The sequence below is a fragment of the Lycium barbarum genome, chromosome 12, assembly GCF_019175385.1.
Source record: "Lycium barbarum isolate Lr01 chromosome 12, ASM1917538v2, whole genome shotgun sequence".
Lineage (NCBI taxonomy): Eukaryota > Viridiplantae > Streptophyta > Magnoliopsida > Solanales > Solanaceae > Lycium > Lycium barbarum.
The window spans coordinates 70,222,404-70,241,421 of NC_083348.1; the positions used below are offsets into that span (position 1 = coordinate 70,222,404).

A 19,018-nucleotide genomic window follows, 5' to 3' on the forward strand; every position below is an offset into this window, starting at 1 on the left:
CGATTCATATATTGAAAAAACAAATCACTTATTAAATACCTATCCCAAAAACTAAGAGTGGGCATAGTGTGGATAAATCCGAACATCTTGGACTAATATTTTGGAATTTTCGGATTTTGAATTGGATTTTGAATTGGATTTTGAATTTAATTTTTAAAATTTTCAGATTTCGGATTTGGAACTTCAATTTTTGGTTATCTGAAATCCGATTTTCTTATAACTTATATTTAGCCTATTCGACTATCCATCGGGTATTAGCACATTATTGTATGTTTAATCTAATAAGTCAAGTATACCCCTACTCATTATACATCAAACCTGTATTCAAAAATATTACTAAGTTCAGTACACTTTGTTAATTTTAAAGATTACTTTTTTGTTTTCATTCTCAGAATATTCTATGTATGGCATGATTTACTATGTTGGACTGGTTAATTCACATGACCAGTGCTTCTGTTGCATCTAGGTAATATGATTATGATAACAATGAGGAACTATAAATTAAGGCAATTCGGTGTGAATATTTTATTTGGTTGTTCATTTTTGTAAGAAGAAGATGAAGCAATTCACTTGTAGGTCGAACCGAAATTCGAATTATCCAAAGCGAATCACTCGAAACCAAACATTAAAAAAATCTCATCCAATCCAAGCTTATCTGAATCAATTTCAAATTACATTTTACGAAATCCAAAAATCAAATTATAAAATTGATAATTCTCAAATGCAATTCAATCCGATTCGTAATTAGTGGAAATTTATGGAAAAAAAAGTGATGGGAATATAGTGATTTTAGTATTTGAGTTACAAGTTTAGTTCGATTTTAATTTTGTGGTATAGCACATTTCACCCATAATTAATTTAAATGTATGATTCTGAACCCTTAAACTAGCAATGGTCTTAAAACTCAATAGAACAATTACTTAAGAAATTAGAATTTATTTTAAGAAAACAACTGTCTTTTCTTTTGAGCTAATGGTATATCGGAAACAACTTTTCTATCTCATAAAGACAGATGTAATGTCTACATACATCTTGCCCTCTCCATACCTCACTTGTTGTGAACCACATAGCCATAGGGCATGTTAATGTTGTTATTTAAAAAAAGGAAAAGGTGCAAATATACTTTCAACTTTGCAATTTAAAGCAGATATACCTCTTGTTTAAAAAGTGATGCATATATACCCCTGCCATTACACAAATGGTGCAATGATGCCAATATATCCTTTTCGCTGACAGATTTTAAAAAATAAATTATTTAGCTTATCTTTTTATTAAGAAAATGTCATGCAACTTGAAAAAACTAAGTCCACCATGAGATATATTTGCACTTTTCCCTTTAAGAAAACAGAAGAAAAAAAAAAAAAGAGAGAGAATATGATATAAGACGAAGGTGACAATTCCTTTTCTTCTCCACCAAAAACGATTGCAGCAAAGCTAAAAGAAAGAAGCATTTCAAAGGTTTTTTTTTTCGCTCTGTCCTTCTCTTTCTTTTTCTTCTTTCTTATTTTCTAAACAACAACCCCATTAAAATTTTAAATTCCCTTAGTTTTAGGGACCAAGATTGCACATAAATACAGGCTTCCTCTTCTTTTTATTGAGAAGATAGCAGAATCAGCTGTCCGATATTGGGGGAGAGCCATTTTCATCCAATCTCAGGTTTTACTTGCTAGTAATTTCACTTTTCATCTATTGCTTTATTTTATTTTCTTGTTCCAAACAAAATGTTGGCTTTTTTACTCATATCTTGGTGAAAAGATTATATTTTTCTATCTGGGTGTGGCTAAAATAGCTAAAAATGAATTGGGTTCTCTGTAAATGTTGATGGGGTTAGAATTATTGGTTGATATAAAAGGGATGTTGTATAGATTTTTAAGTATATTGTTCAAAACATTCTGGAATTTTGGAATTATGGGTTTTTAGCAGATTTGGCTACCTATGTTGGACAATTCCATAATGTGAACCGAAGCAAATGTAGCTTATTAGCTATGGATTCAACCAAACCGGCATTGTGAAAAATCACTAAGATTTTAACAAATATTATGTTCTGAAACCATAATTTCAATAGTCTAACAAGTTTAGTGTTAAGAATATAATAAATCTTTAAAGGTCAAATCCATCAAGTTTAAATTCTGCATCCGTTGAATGTGAACGAACGGACAGACTCTAAACATTTCTCTCCGTTTTTTTTTTTCTTGGAGCTTCAAGTGATTTTTCTTCTGTTGAGCCAGTTGATGATGATGCAACATACAGTTGCTCCGTTGGTGACTTTTACAATTTGATCGAGTCATTGTAGTACTTTCATGTAGTTTAATATTGGGAAGATAATCTATGACAGCAGGGGATTTGCCTTCTGGGTCGAGCTCGTCGCACGGAGCTTGTGTAGTGCAGGTTATCTCTCCTACATGGTTTGCGGGCTATTGCACAGGAGCGGGGTTTACCCTGTGCGCACCCGAACGGTTCCCTTGTCATAAAAAAAATATTGGGAAGATACTATAAGGTCAAGGTTTAGATATATGCCACTCATAATTGTAATGATCAGTAATGGTGACTTATCTTTTTTCCTTTTTATCAGTACGGTAATGGTGAGTTCGAAACCCCCTGCCTACAATAGGGGATTTGCCTTCTGGGTTGAGCTCGTCGCATGGGGCTTGCCTAGTGCGGGTTATCTCTTTTGTGTGGTTTGCGGGCTATTGCATAGGAGTGGGATTTACCCTGTGCACACCCAAAGGGTAGCGGCTGGGGGTTCCCTTGTCATAAAAAAAAAAAAAAAAAACTAAAAGACGTTCCTTGTCTTGTGAAGTCAAGTGTTGTTATTATGTTTTGAGTAAGGTTAGAAGTGACAATTAGCTATCTATTTGTTCAAGGGATGTTGTGGTTGGCAACTGTCTGTAGACATATTTGTGTGACGTGCTCTGAAGTAAATTTGAATTACATCACAGGGAGTCAGTTTTGCAGTTTAATGTTTCATGGTACAATTTAGTTTACTAAAAAGAAAGAAGAGTCTAATGTCTCATGCTATATCACCATAAGTGTCAAACTTCTGAATGTTCTTGGTCAGAGTCACTTGAAACTTTAGGGGAAACGGAAATTTGTCCAAAGGTTTTTTTTTTATTGGTAAAGGGTATTTTGTATTGATAAGCAGCAAAACTGCTGGCAAGAATTTACAGAGGAAAGCCTCTTTACAAGTTGGGAAATGAACTCAAAAAGTCAACCATGGCTTCTGCATCATTAGCTATTGCCATGTTGCACCAAAAAAGCAGTAAAGAAATGCATCTGTGCTTCAAACTAATTACAGATTCCTTTCTGCTATGAAACGTTCTTGAGTTTCTTTCCTTCCAAATACACCACCAGATGGCGGCAGGCAGTGTGTTCCAAGTTCTTAGTTTGCCTTTTCCCAGTCCTTTCAAATGCCAGCATTGCAGAAGCTCGAGTGTAGTCTTAGGCATTACCCAACTGACCCCCAAAATATTTAAGAGAAGATACCACATTTTTGAGGTGTAGGGGCAATTTAAGAAAAGGTTGATTGACACTCTCCCCTTCCTTCTCACACAATAGACATCTGCTGCAGATTGTAATCCCTCTTTTCTGAAGATTGTCATGAGTTAAAACTGCCCCGTGTGCCACCAGCCACAAAAGCACTCGACCTTCAAAAGTGCCTTATTTCTCCGGATGATTCTCCAAGGCCAGTTAGGAATGTTGTTAGATGATCTCATCAAGTTCTGGTAACAGATTCTAACCTTGAATTCCCCTTTGCATCTCTTTTCCATATTAAAGTATCAGCTTTTGACTGGACCAGGCTTTGGCCATGTAGCTGAAGCAATAGGGAGGACACACTGTCAAACTCCCAGTCATTCATATTGCGTCTAAACGTGAGGTTCTAGCCATGCTCTGACCAGTAATCCGAGACAGTGGCATCGCGATGTTGTGCTAAGTTGAATAGTACTGGAAATTTCTCTTTTAAAAGAGAGTGCCCGAGCCAAATATACGACCAGAACTTTATCTTTCTACCATTTCCAACTTTGAGAGCGGAGTTTGAATAGAAAGAGTGCCAATGTACTCTGATGTGTCGCCATATACCAGATATACCAGAAGAAGATGGTTGTTTGGTAGTCCGGGGATTAAGGAGACCGTATTTTGCACTAATAACATTCCTCCATAGTGCTTCTTCCTCTTGACTAAACCTCCAGAGCCACTTTTCCATTAAGCTGATGTTTTGATGTTTCAGATTTTTTATCCCAAGGCCCCCAACTTTCCTGTTTCCAACCTCCCATTTCACCACGAATTTTGTCCAGTCTTTTAGCTACATCGGCTGGTAAAGGAAACTAGGACATAGTGTAGGTGGGTAATGAGTCGAGCACGCTATTGATCAAAACAACTCTGCCTCCCAAGGAAAGATACTTCCTTTTCCAGCTAGACAATTTCTTTTCACAGCGTTCTACTATATCATTCCATATTGTTACAGCTTTTGCTTTGGATCCGAGGGGTAGGCCTAGATATTTAGCTAGAAAGACTCCAACTTTACAGCCCATGATGTCTGCAACTTCCTTGATGTTGGGTATTTCATTGAGCGGATAAATAACACTCTTTGCGAAGTTTATATGGAGACCGGACACTGCTTCGAAGAGTAAAAGAATCAGTTTTAGATGATAAATTTGCTCCCTTTCTGGTTCGCAAAAGATTAAAGAATCATCAGCATATAGAAGATGAGTGATTTCCAGCTCCCCCTGATTTCTGATACAGGGGTTAAAACCCTTAATCCACCTGTGTTGTCCAGCTGTTACAAGCATCCTGCTTAAGCCTTCCATGACCAAAGTGAATAAGAAGGGGGACAGAGGGTCGCCTTGTCTTAGGCCCTTTTGAGTGGTGAAGAAACCCTTAGGAGAGCCATTTATGATGATGGATAATTTTACTGTTGAAATACAGTAGGATATCCATTTTGAGCCCGTTTGGATTGGCTTATAAGTTGGCTTATAAGCTGTTTTCAGCTTTTTTGAGTGTTTGGCTGGCCAGCTTAAAGTCATTTTATGCTTAAAATAAGCTCAAAAAAATAATTAGACCCATTTGACTTAGTTTATCTAAAGCAGCTTATAAACTGAAAACAGCTTATAAGCCAAAAAAAATAAGTTGGACTACCCCAACTTATTTTTTTCAGCTTATAAGCTGCAAACAGCTTTAAGCTGTAAGCCAATCCAAACGGGCTCTTTATCCATTTTCCTCCAAAACCCATCAACTTCAGCATGTCTAAGAGGAAATCCCAATGCACATTGTCGAAAGCTTTCTCGATGTCTAGCTTACATGAGATTCCCGACTTCCCTTGCTTCACTCTGGAGTCTATACATTCATTCGCAATTAGTGCAGCATCCACTATTTGTCTACCCCTTACGAACGCCATTTGAGAAGTCGACACTAGTTTATCCATCACAATTTTAAGCCTGTTAGCCAGTAGTTTAGACAGCACCTTGTAGAAACTACCAATTAGGCTTATTGGTCTAAAATCCTTCAATTCCTTTGCTCGTTCTTCTTGGGAATTAGAGCAATATAGGATGCGTTCAAACTTTTCTCAAATCTTTCTTGAGTGTGAAAAAAGTTGACTGCTGCAATGAGATCAAACTTTACAGTGTTCCAACATTTTTTGTAAAATTCCATAGTGAAACCATTCGGGCCCGGAGCCTTGTCCCCGTTACAGTCTGTAATCACCCGCAAAATTTCTTCTTCATGAAAAGGCCTTTGCAACCACTGATTCTCTTCTGCTGAAATGGATGGCATGTATTCTTGAGCCCAGGAAGGTCTCCAGCTCTCTGACGAAGTGTACAGGGACTGGTAAAAACTCAAAATTTCATCGACAATGGCTTCCTCTTCTTCTAGCACTTGCGCATTCACTTCTAACTTGTCAATATGGTTGATTCTCTTGCGTGCATTTGCCATTTTGTGTTTTTATCCATGTTTGAGCCATAGACATCTTATTTTTGTGTCCAAGAGATCTCTTCAAGTCTTGCTATTTCATCCAGCTCCATTGAGATCTCCGCTTTAAGAACCATCTCGCTCTCATTTAGGATCCTATTCTCAGCCTCCCTATCAAACCACTGCACTTTCCGTAAAATTTCAGCTTTTCTATGCTCTATTCTACCGAAAATATTCTGGTTCCACTCCTTCAACTGCGATTTGAGATGCTGAATTTTTTTTGGCAAAGATATTATCCGGGCTGCCTGGTATGACGCAGGAATTCCACTAATGTTCCACCAAATCCACAAAACCTTCATGTTCAAGCCACATATTTTCGAACTTGAAGTATGAAGGATTGCTTGACCACTTTCCACATTGCAGCAAGAGGGGAAAGTGATCTGAAGTAATTCTTGGCATCACAGATTGTTTCACGTTCCTGAAATTGTCATCCCACTCTGCGGAGTATAAGAACCTATCAATTCTAGACGCCGTGGAGCTATTAATTCCCCTGGTCCACGTATACTTACCACCATTGAGAGGGGGGTCAACTAGCTCAAGCTTTTCTATAAAATCTGAAAAGTCTTCCATTGCTCTTGTGTATCTGTTGGAATGTTTCCTCTCCGTTGCGAATCTGGTGACATTAAAGTCACCACGGATCACCCAAGGCTCTGTGGATAAACCCTTGACTGCAGATAGTTCTTTATCAAAAAATAAATAAAAATTAGACCTATCGGCGTCATTTGTTGGTGCATAAACTCCGGAAAGAACCCATTCAAAACCAGTCAGCAGATTTTTGAAATGGACTGAGATGGAATGGAGACCCTTTAGAATCTCATTGCCCAACCATGTTTCTTTGTCCCATATTATTGCTATACCCTACCCCCCCCCCCCCCCCCCCCCCGCCCTTCCAGCACCTTCGGCCTCAAGTGCCAGATAATCAGCTCTCCGGCCCGGACCTAACTGACGAGCAAATTCTAATGGAAAGTTCTCCAACTTGTTTTCTTGGAGACAATAAAAATCAGCCTTCCACAACCTGAACACTGAATTTAATAAATTTCTCTTTTCTGGACCAAGTTGATGTCTTTGCCATCTACATTTTTGAGCTTATTGCGCTAGACTGTACACTGAAAGTTTATTTGATTGACTTGCTTAACATTTTAGTTTCATGCTGTTGATCAATAGTTTCATAGTTCTCTAAAATGATATGGATAAGATTATGACGTATGTGAGTGATGCATCAACGAAAGATTGTGACTGATGTCAGTGGCTGTTCTTTAAATATTTCGTCAGTCATGCTGGACTCTCTTGGTGATCTTCTCTCTTTGAAATAATGTTCACAGTCTTCTTGATGACTGATAGACCATGAGGTCTCTCGAAACACGTTCTTGTTACAACTTGCTGAATTTCTTCTAGCCTTCTATCTTGGACCAATATAACTTCTTCAGCAATGACCAAGAATACTAAGCAAGAACACATGATAATTGATGAAGGCAGAAACTAAGAGACAAGTGGAATTTGTTGAAAAATTATCTGTGCACAGACCAACAACAACAACATACCCAGTGAAATCCCACAGTGTGGGGTCTGGGGAGGGTAAAATGTACGCAGACCTTACCCCCATCTCGGAAGATAGAGAGGCTGTTTCCGAAAGACCCTCGGCTCAAGAGAAAACATGATGAGAAAAGGTCAGATAAGCACAAACAGTTCAAAGCAATACGAAAATGAAACTAACGAAAGCGAAAAAGCCATGATAAAGCAGTCTGAGAAAAAAGAAACAGTAGCTACCACAAATAAATAAGATAATTGTGGTACAAGGAACAACATATAGTTGCACGAGTCAAAGGACAAGAAAATGAAGATCAAAACTGCGACTACTAGTACGACGGGATATGTGGGACTACCTACTAGACTTCTACCCTAATCTGCGTCCTCCATAGCCTTTTATCTAAGGTCATGTCCTCGGTAAGCTGGAACTGCACCATGTCCTGTCTAAGCACCTCTCTCCAATACTTTTTCGGCCTACCTCTACCTCTGCTGAAACCGTCCATAGCCAACCTCTCACACCTCCGCACTGGGGCATCTGTGTCTCTCCTCTTCACATGCCCAAACCATCTCAGCCGCGCTTCCCGCATCTTGTCCTCCACCGATGCCACTCCCACCTTATCTCAGATATCTTCATTCCTAATCCTATCTCGCCTGGTGTGCCCACACATCCATCGCAACATTCTCATTCTCATTTTATCTGTGCACAGACCATTGTGGCCAAATATTTTCAGAAAGACTGCTATAGATCAGATTTACACTGCAGAAGTGTCTTTGTCCTTTGAAACATAAAAGGTTAATCTTAAAATCAAGACAAGTATGGTAACTCTGTAAATGTCATATATTTAGCTCTCTCACCGTAAAATATTTTGATATCTTCTCATCATCCTGAATTTTTCAACCAACTCTCTCTGATGATTAGTTCACTGGACTAGTAAGAGTGGAGGTTTGTCTTATTTCCTATTTGTGTGATTTGTCTACTTTTTTTTCTGGTTGATTACATTGTCGACGTGTGCCTAACTCACACATCATATGTTGTGCTTTTACCACTAGACCAAAGCCCTAGGGGCTACTATATGAATCATCTTTGTCAATCCCGCTCTCTATTGAGGCGACCATATCATTCCAATACATTCAAGATAGATGGTAGAAGAAAAATTTAAAGTAAACCATCTGCCCTCTCTCTCCTGTGTTGAGCATTTTGTAGTAATTATTTGAGCTTATGCAGTTCTTTTTTCTTCTTCTTGTGGTTTCCTTACCAATAGCAGTGATTGATGGATCATGGTACAATCTATAATAGTATAGGATACGACTACAGTTTACTGATATTCAGTGACATCATCATTGCATATTTCTAAAATATAGTGATGATCTTTCAAACATTATCGTTAAGTGGAAATTTTTTGATACCATCTAATTGATTTTTCTTGAAATAGACACTTTTGCTCTCTTCAGATTTCAAACTTGAAAAAAGGTGGGTTGGCATAATGCTTTGGCGGGCAGCCAAAAAAATGCTGGGCACTAGGGCTATGGTGATGGCCTGGTAGGGGGCATTGGCATTGGCTAGAGGGGATCATTTTGAGGTTAAATGGTGCTACAGAAATCTTTAACTCTATTTGATCCTTATGAATTGATACAAAACAAAAAAAAGAAAAAAAGCTCATTTGAATATAAGGCAGTCATATTATACACTTCGAGGGAGACTTAAAGGCTTTACTCTAGTTCAAAAGCTGAAGATATAAGGAGTACATTCACCAATTAAGAGGGGTTAAGTGATGTAAAATGGAACAGGATGGCATACAATATATTATTCTATCAGACTCTATAAAGATAAATATTGCAAAATAAAGAGTTTTTGTAGCTAGGAATCTTCTTTTTATATCTTAAATGCAATGTGAAATTTACTTTCTGCAATGTGTTTATCTAGCTTAAAGCTACTAAATAGACAACTCTATCCAGTTACTTAAATTGTTATGTTCTTTATCCCTAACATAAAGCGATTTGCTAATGTTGATTAAAATATTACATAGCTCCACACTCTTAAGCAAAATTGCATCATTTCTAACTTTTTTCATTTCTAACTTGTCTTTTCTACTATATAGAAGCGTCGGTTTGGATGCGGATCGACATGCTTGCTTGATAGGGCATTTTGGACTTTCAACCACATAAGCAACGTGGCTTTTAGCTGAACATCCAGCACTCTCTTTCTTCCTTTCATGTCTTCCTCCCAATTCCATCAGCTGCTACGTTGAAGTTTCTAGATCACCATCTCTACTTAGCTTTCAAGGTACCTCACTGAATCATCCTTTCCCTTTTTTGCTTAATTTCTTTCTAAGTTCTTAGATCTTGATATTCAACTGTCATCTTTTCCCTTCATTTTAATTTCTCTGATCGTTGGTCTTCTAGTGGAGTGTTGAACAGTTGAGGTGAGTATCTTCTCTTTGCTATTTGAATTTCATTTATTTTTCATCCGACTATTTTATTCATCTTTGGCGTGGTCAGTTCATCAGGGGCTTCAATTTTTCTCTTCTACCCTGCTTTTTGCCTTCTTCATTGCTCTAATCAGAGCCATAATTGAATACAATTAAATACAGATAAAGATAAATTTAATAGTTCTAGATATAATAAAGTTTTGAATACAATAGGTGGTGGATATTTATTATAAACTCAATTATCGATCAGTATAATGATTTAAAAATTAACACTTTTATATCACCCCATAAGATCTTGATTCTTGGAGTAATTGTTACATTTAAAAAGAATGAGATGCTGAAAAGTTAATATAGAATTCAATTGACAATTATCAAAGGAATTATAGTTTGTAATTTGTGACTTCAAAATGGTTGTAGTTTAAAATATGGGTTTGAAGCTTTGCATCTGCTAACCTTCTTTATCTTCTAAATACATGAGCATTTACACATAAGTGAAGAAGTGATGATGTAGATAAGTATTAACTCAACTTTGCGCAGTGTTTGATACTAGATACTGATGCTAATCAATGATTTTGAATGTTATATGTTCTCTCCACGAAAACCTCAGTCAGAGATACTGATAAATTGGACAATGATTATGCTGGAAGATTTTATTTGACTTGAATGCCCGGGTCTTTTACAAGCTCTGAAACCTTTCTTTCATAGTTTCGTTTTGTTCAAAATTGTGATTAGATGGGTGAGTTCAGTTTTTATGTAGTACAGAAAGCCAAACCATTTAGTGCATAATTTCATGAATCAACTGCAATTGCTTACTGGCAATTCGTATGTTATTGACCAGGAGAATATATTGTTTACATCATCAGGTAAAATTGATTAATGGTTTGATAATTGTTTAAATTGAGGTCGTTTATCTTTTTGTTCCTATCTACATGATTTGATGTTCAGCCATACCATGAACATTAGGCTTATCTTCATGGTATCCTCTTCTTATATTCCTTCCACCGACAGTGAGTGATTTGAGTTACAGAGCTTTGATTTTTTATTTAATCTAGGTATGTATAATTATCATTAAATATAATGGAGAAAAGGTTCTATAAACAAAAAGAGACCATATATTCATCAAAGAAAAAGAGATCATATGGTTGTGTGTTAGAAATATTGATACAATCAGTAACGAATCCTGCATTAGAGATATTACACGATAAGATCGATTTAAATTATGCTACAGAAAAAATTGACCATCCTTTTACAGTTAATGTCTTTGTTGTGTAATGGTGCAGAAGTAGCATTAGTAATGGAGAAAGTGGTTGAAAATTTGTATCAAAGTTTCTATTCTTTGTTTTAATTGATAAGTTCAGACTCTTACAATGATTGTGATTTTGTGGGAATATGTATTTCATTAAGATCGACTTGCTAATATCTGCTATTTCTATTTGCAAGGCAGAAAAGGCATGTATTCCGTGTCGATACACTACTTATGACATGCTCAGCTTACTTGATTACTTGAAACTTCATATCATTGATATTTGATGTGTAATGCTGTAAAGGATATATTCCAAACTTACATTTACAAAATAAAATTTCATCATGATATGGCACTTCGATTCATTCAAAGGACTACGTGTGTCCTGTTTGTGTCTCTGTGTAAGAACCAAAGCGAGCGAAACATCTCTGATTAATTAATTGTTAGTAGTTTTAGTTGGCAATATAGTTTAGCTTTACTGCTTGGGGTTATGCATACGAAAGCCAAAACAGGATGATTACCTATATAAATTGACCTCTTAAGTTACTAAGTTAAATAGTACTAATTTTCCTTCAAAACTTAAATTTTGTTAATTGAACTTCTGCTATAACATGCTCTATAGTCTAGAGAGTTGGATGACATTACTGGGGTTGTCTTTTAAAAAGGGCTTTTTGGCCTAGCTCTCGCATGTCAGAGAAGTGTCTTATTATTTATCTAGATGGTAGCCTATATTGAGGACTCAGAGTTGGTTGCAGCTGCTGCACTTTCAGCAGTAAAGAGGCTGTTTACTTGTTGCTTTCGACGGAGTAATTGATGCTTTGCTAACTATAATTTGGCAGTTCCTAATTTAAAGTTGAATACTTATGCAGGTTTGGTTTTAGTATCTTCGAACTTAGGCATTTGGAGCTGCATTTGATAGGAGTTGATGTATGCTCACTGTTTCTATTAGCTATATATATGCACACACACACTAAATTGCTGGATGAGAAGTACATTTGTTTTTCTTGAATCCTCTTTTCTTTTCCAAAGAACAATAACCTGATCCGTTTTAGATCATTTGAAGATGCTACATAAGTGTGCCGGTAAATTCATGTTGTATGGATATATTCGTGGATGTGATTTGGAGTATGAGCAAAGTTCGACATGCTAATTGCACAGGGCGTGAAATTCATTTTTGAATCTGTATAATAATTTGATTTTTTTTTTGGGATGCGAATAATGTAGCTTTCTCTATTTGTTATTTATCAAGCTTGAATTATACATCATTTATGTGGTTGTGAGGTTGTAACAAAAAATCATAAATATCAAAGTATTGCTTCTATTCAAATTGTAGGGCCCGTGCGCAGCACGGGTATCGCTCATCTAGTATAAACTATAAGAGAGTGACTGGTGATTTAGGATACTTAAGTGCTGATTGTCATTTAATTGTTCACAGATGCCTTGGAGTAAAGTTGTATGATACAAATGGAAACTAGCATCAGTGGGAGCTCTTCTCCAACCCATCCTAAATGGAGAAAAGTTGTCTATGGTGGGATGCAACCTGGCTTTGGTGACAATCACACAGATGAAACCTTCCTGGAGGAAATGATCATGAATGCTAATGTTGTCAAAAGAGACTTATTGAAGGTGGTCCTCGACGCAGTTTCTATCTCACAATATCTTTGCATTGTTGCCCTTGTGGTTTTGGTTTGGACCTACACCCTCACAAATACCTTGACGGAAAAGTATCTTTTGCTATTGAATGTTAGCCTACTTGGATCGGGTTTCTTTATTCTGCTCTTAACTGCGGACATGATACCCTTCCATCTCCTCCTCAATTACCTCCTAAAGAATACCTTCTTCATAACTGCCTTATACATGTTGTCTCCTATCTACCACACACTTACTAGGTCCATAAGCTCGAATTCTATATGGGCACTAACAGCTTCCCTTCTCATACTCCATCTATTCCTGCACAATTACTCAGGGTCCACCGTAAAGGCTCCTGGAGCTTTAGATAATCCAACCCTGACAAGCAATATCTCTCTGAATGCTTCGATCGTGGCTTCACTTCTGATTTCTTCTCGACTTCCATCGAGGCTTCATGTCTTTGCTATCGTGCTTTTCTCCTTGCAAGTTTTCCTCTTCGCTCCTTTAGTCACATATTGTGTCAAGAAGCGTTCTTTTAAGTTGCATATTTGTTTTTCCCTCCAGTTACTGGTTCTGACGCTAATCTTCACTTACCAGTTGCATAAGCTGCTTTTCATTTTGCTTTTGGGCATCTTTGTCTTTGTGAATTTGGTTTGTCCTTACTGGCTGATAAGGATTCAAGAGTACAAGTTTGAGATTAATGGCCCTTGGGATGAGGCTAAGCTCTGCTTTAACATTACAGAATGAGCAGGTTATATTCTTAGGCATCTTCTTTGTATAAGTAACTCAAACAAGTTATCAGTTGATTAAGCCTTTTGTCTCTTTTATATTATTGGTCTAGCTAGTCATGTAGCTATGCTAATTAATTGTTCGATAGATTTGTGGATGGATGAATGTGATTCGTTGAATCAAATCTTTGATGTAGCTATGCTAATTATTTGTTCGATAGATTTGTGGATGGGTGAATGTGATTCGTTGAATCAAATCTTTGAATTACAATCAATTTTGACCACTCTTTGTATTCTTATTGCCCAGCTAAAGCACTATTGATTGCTTTCTGCTAGCTCATGTCGAATTTTTTCCTAGTTGTCTTACGAGAACCAATGTAGAATCGTACAAGTATGTCATTTCACCAAAATGCTCATCTAGCATAAGACCCCGTTTGGACATGGTTTGAAACCATGTTTGGACATACAATTTGAATATTTTAAGTTGTATTTTCTCTTATAGACATAAAAATCCCACAAATTATGAAAACTATTAAAACATTCTTAATTCTTATATAATCTTACTAAATGAGCAAATCATAGTTTATAATAAAATTAGTACACTACTAGAAGGCTTTTCTAAAAAATGCAACATCAATTAATCAAATTTTACTTCAATAAAAACGAAAATTTAACATGAATAGTAATGTAGCTACTCTTTAATATAATCTTCCCACATAAATTAATGGTTGGTAGACATAAATAAAGGTTGGTGGAAGTTAATGAGATTGGTAAATGATTGATGGGAGTAATTGTTAAAAATATTTACCAACTTATGAGTCTTTTTTTACAAAATATAAACTTATGGGTTAAATGTATATTTTAAAAAGTTGAAACCATGACTGAAAACACATGTCCAAACGCTGGTTTGAAACCGTGATTTGAAAATTGATGGCCAAACGCCTACTAAGTGTTGTTTCAGTACTTGCAAATACTAATTAGGACCTGTTTGGCCATGAAATTATTTACCCTTTTCACAAAATTAGTTTTGATTATAAAATTTTCAAATCCAACTTGGAGTTAGGAGTCGTTTGGCTATGAGAATTATTCACTTTTTTTCGGAATATCTTTTCACTTTATGGTGTTTGGCCATAAAAATTTCAGATACAACTTCAAGTTGTATTTGGAATTTGGAAAACAACCAAACCTTGTTTTTCACTTTTTTTGGTTTTCTGTTTTGGACTTTACTTTTGTTTTTTGTTTTCAATTTTTATCCCAAAAGTTTTTGTGTTGCTCAATTTTTACCCTAAAAGTTCATACAATTTTTCACTAGTCAGAGACAACTTATGTTGCTCAGTTGCTCTCCACTCCAACAATATTGAACATCATGTGCTAAAAAGTTTCTAAAAGAAAAGAAGCAAGTGGGAATTTTACAACAAAACCATATTTAGAGATGCTATATTTTTTGTGTACACCAGTAAGCCTCCCCGTTGTAGCCTTTTGATGGAAAGAAATCACCAGTTTTGAGCACTCCATAAGCTAATATCAAGTATAATTGCTATATTTCTCGCACTGGTTATGTTTATTAATTGTTTTGGGTGATTTTGCTAGTTTCTAGAAATTGGGACATAAATCATATTTCATGTTTTTAAGGAAAAGTAAATTTCAACAACCAAATATTATTTGCAAAAACTATGGCCAAACACAATTCCAACTTCAAAAATTCTAATTTTTTTTTGTTTCTATGGCCAAACATCTACTAAATTTGAAGAAGTGCTCCAAACCTGTTTTCCAACTCCATCTTCATAAATTCCAAACCTATTAAGCTATTCTCTTATTAAAAAGTATAATCAAACGCAACTTCATCAATTACTTCAACTTCATGGATTCCAAATAAAGTGAAAAATATTTGAAATTATGGCCAAACGCCTACTAAATTTCGATATTATTTCGACCATGAGTATATACTTCATTTGTTGCATCATTTTCTACGGCAGTGTTTGAGTGAACAATATAGGAAGAAAGATTGGTTAATTGCCAAAATTACTTTTAGTAGTCTTGAAAACATCATTACATTTCTTTCGTTACAAAAGCACATCATCAAGTCGCTTTAATCCGATTTACCGTTGAGGATTACCGGAGGATTCATTACTGGACAGGATCCTTATATCTAAATTTTAGCTAAGTTTAAATAATAAAATGATGCTGATTTTACTTTTGCGAAACATGTGAAAGAAATTGAGAATAATGCAGTAATGTGTAATGTCTTTCTATCCTATCACTCAAATCACCTTACCTATCAAGTGAATATCTTACACCCATGGGATTTTGTTCAATTGTCTGTTGTATTGTTTTATTGTGGAGTGTACAAGATTTGACACAACTATACCAGATTAAAAGTAAACACTATCATTGGACCCCTTTTTTCTTATTTTTCCCATTTCATATTTATCCTTTTGTTGACTGTAATTAAAGTTAAGTTGCTTTACATCTCTATAGTCCTGGTGAACTGTATCTATGTTGTCCTTTTTACACTTCCACAAACTGAAGATTGAAGGACCAGATAATCTGTCCTTATTCTCTATTTGGTCTTACATTTCCTTCAAAATAGACTGGTAGATCTTGCAATTATTATTCGATAGAGAATAGTTATAATCAAGATTACTAAATATCAACCTTATTATGAACTTAGGATATAAATCCTCTTTCCAATTTCTTAATGCACTTTGTTCTTTCTTAATATTTCACATTTATAAATAAACTAGTAATTGTACCCGCGCGATGCGCGATCAGTATCAAAGAAAATTAATACTACATTGACATATTTAAAATCAATAAATTTGTAAAATAATAAATATAACTGTTAATATACTATATTCAATGCCATCAATGATGCATACTTAAATAAAAATTTTATATTGACACTTAATATCATAACATGATTGCAATTACTTTCAACGTTTTGGTAGGGAAAAAACATTTTGATCATATCCCATTGACAAAGGTTATGATTAAAAAGTAATTGTTAATTAGTTGGCTTTTATAGTTATTTGTTTAATATGTTAAGACATGGAAACGTAAATTTATCTTTTTTTATTGCATTAAATATCCAATGACATGGAAATGAAGAAACAATACCGATAACAACTTATCTTCAAGACATTTATCTTTAAGTTTTGGTTTTATCTTTCTTGACTTTTGATTAAAAAACGTCCTTTATCCATGAATGTATACATATTTTCCTCTATTTTTTTCAGGTTGGGTGTCGGGATTAGCAACAAAGTGAAGATAATAATATAACTAATAATATAATTAACTCTGGAAGTGTAGGAGCAAAAGAAGGTAACATAATAACATTGCAAAAATTCAAGAGCAACAACAAACGTCTTGCAGAAATCGTCGTCCTTCAATCTCCTGACATCTTGCTGTGGATTGTATCGTTACTTGAGGGTCTTACTGTCTTCCCGCCCGCCTAATTCCTTAGCAAATATTGGATTGAAATTCAAGAATAGTCTCCACAATTGTGCATTATGTGACAACTATTTATGTTGAAACTGTTTACGCATCACATTGTCTAGCCATGAATGTATATACAGAATGTGTCAAGTGCAGATAAGAGAATTGGGAAAGTGGGAGTATAGTTGACGGTTTCTAAGTTTGTCCTTTATCCGTGAATGTATATATAGATGTGTCAAGTGCAGTTGAGAGAATTGTGGAAGTGGGAGTATAGTTGGTGGTTTCTAAGTTTGTGGTTTTGTTGCGATAATGCAAGTATGCAAATGTTGTGCAGTCGTAAGTTTCTTTATTTTTTTTATAGTCTATCTCAATTCAAATTCAATTAATGGATAAGTTTGAAAAATAATTTAAAAAGTGAGTAAACGTAAACAATATATATATATATATATATATATATATATATATATATATATGTATATTTAAGAAAATGTGGTTTTATTTGAAATTGTGCGTTTATCTCCTAAGAGTATTTTGTGGAAATATAATTCCACAGAAAAAGGCTTTGTAACTGATTTGTGTTCAAGAACATGTGTTTTAAATTTATATAAATTCCTAATTCCTAAATTTTAGCAACATGTTGTACGTGCTATTATCCCGTTAGAGTGTTTTGTGAAAATATAGTTCCACAAAAATAGGCCCTGAAACTGATTTCAAGAACGTGTGTTTTTAATTTACATAAATTCCTAATTCCTTAAATTTAGCAGCATTATCTTGAGCACTTCTTCTAAATTAAATTTTCAGACATTTTTTTTAAAAATATTTTCAAACTCCAAATCTTTTGGAGCTTTGTCCTAAAACTGTACACATGTCTCATTCTGCTTATGCCACTTGGCTTAATGTGGTGCTTCTTCCTCTCCCTTTAATATATAGAATAGATACTTTGAGACAAGTAACATCCCTCTTGTTGAAGGAAAAAAAAAAGGGCCATATTTATGAAGTTGCAAACGTCTCTCTTGACGAGCGGGTTTGACTCAATAATAACAAAACAAGCATTCCATTGCCGAGGGGTATTGTAGGATACACTGAATTAGAAGTTTCAGAGTTCAAATATGAATAGAGACCTTTTTTTAGTAGAGAAACTTTACCCCCTTAGTGCATGGACTTAAGATCGTCAATCTAAGTTAGTCGAGCCAGTGAACTTCAATGTCAGATACTTGAATAAAATAAAAAATCCCATTTGTTTAAAAGATAACAGGATGATTTGAGCTCCTTGTTACATATAATTTGTACGTGTACACGACTTTGATTCTTAGAATTAGGGCTGTACAAAGTAAACCGACAAACCGCACCAAATTGATAAACCGAGTCAAACCGAGAAAAAAATCCGATTAGTGGTTTGGTTTGACTTGGTTTGGTGTTGAAAAAAAAAACCCGACCATAATTGGTTTGGTTTGATTTTAGCTAAAAAAAAATCAAACCAAACCAAACCAACCCGACATTACATGTATTCAATTTTTAAAATATTTTATACATAAAAATATTTATTTGTAATGTAATTTATAAATATTTCTTAAATGTTTTCGTAATTTTTTATCTATTATCATATTATTCAAGCTTGAACTTAGAATTTTGAATGTGAATAAGTTTTATATCCTATGAATGTTAGTAACTCATATAAAGTCCAAACCAAAACCAACTCAACGCTGATACTAAAAAAAGAAATTCAATTTACTACTAGGAATGACAATAATGTTGGATATCTATTCTTTAGTTTTGCATAATTGGTTTAGAGAGTGAAAATACACAACTTAAGTTTTTTTTCTTGTCATGTAATTAATACTTATTAGCTGTACTTATTTTAGCATGACTTAGTATTTTTATATTATGGTCATTTTCTTTATGTCTTATTAATTAACAATATTTATTTTAACCGATTTTATTTAATATTTATTTTAACCGATTTTATTATCTTTTGTTGAATATTTTAATACAATGTCATCACTCTTCTCACATTTTGTGTTATTTTCTTATGAAATACCTTAATTACATAGTTGTATCTTACTAGG

General features: G+C 34.9%; 1 protein-coding gene across 4 annotated transcripts; it reads left to right on the forward strand.

Moving 5' to 3' along the window:
- The first annotated feature begins 1,305 nt into the window (after positions 1 to 1,305).
- On the forward strand, positions 1,306 to 13,723 carry LOC132621955 (phosphatidylinositol N-acetylglucosaminyltransferase subunit C). Of its 4 annotated transcripts, XM_060336439.1 has the most exons (5): positions 1,306 to 1,458; positions 1,547 to 1,656; positions 9,588 to 9,772; positions 12,030 to 12,087; positions 12,596 to 13,723. In XM_060336439.1, the coding sequence occupies exon 5, from the start codon at positions 12,616 to 12,618 to the stop codon at positions 13,534 to 13,536; it is 921 nt and encodes a 306-aa protein (XP_060192422.1). In that variant the 5' UTR covers positions 1,306 to 1,458; positions 1,547 to 1,656; positions 9,588 to 9,772; positions 12,030 to 12,087; positions 12,596 to 12,615; the 3' UTR covers positions 13,537 to 13,723. The 4 variants fall into 4 exon arrangements, with proteins under 4 accessions (XP_060192422.1, XP_060192423.1, XP_060192421.1 ...); XM_060336440.1 differs by lacking the exon at positions 12,030 to 12,087 and having other exon boundaries at positions 1,547 to 1,669; XM_060336438.1 differs by lacking the exon at positions 12,030 to 12,087.
- Positions 13,724 to 19,018: the final 5,295 nt, after the last annotated feature.

Bases quoted from the DNA above. Each gene is read 5' to 3' on its own strand.
- LOC132621955 (XM_060336440.1), top strand. From the start codon at position 12,616: ATGATACAAATGGAAACTAGCATCAGTGGGAGCTCTTCTCCAACCCAT.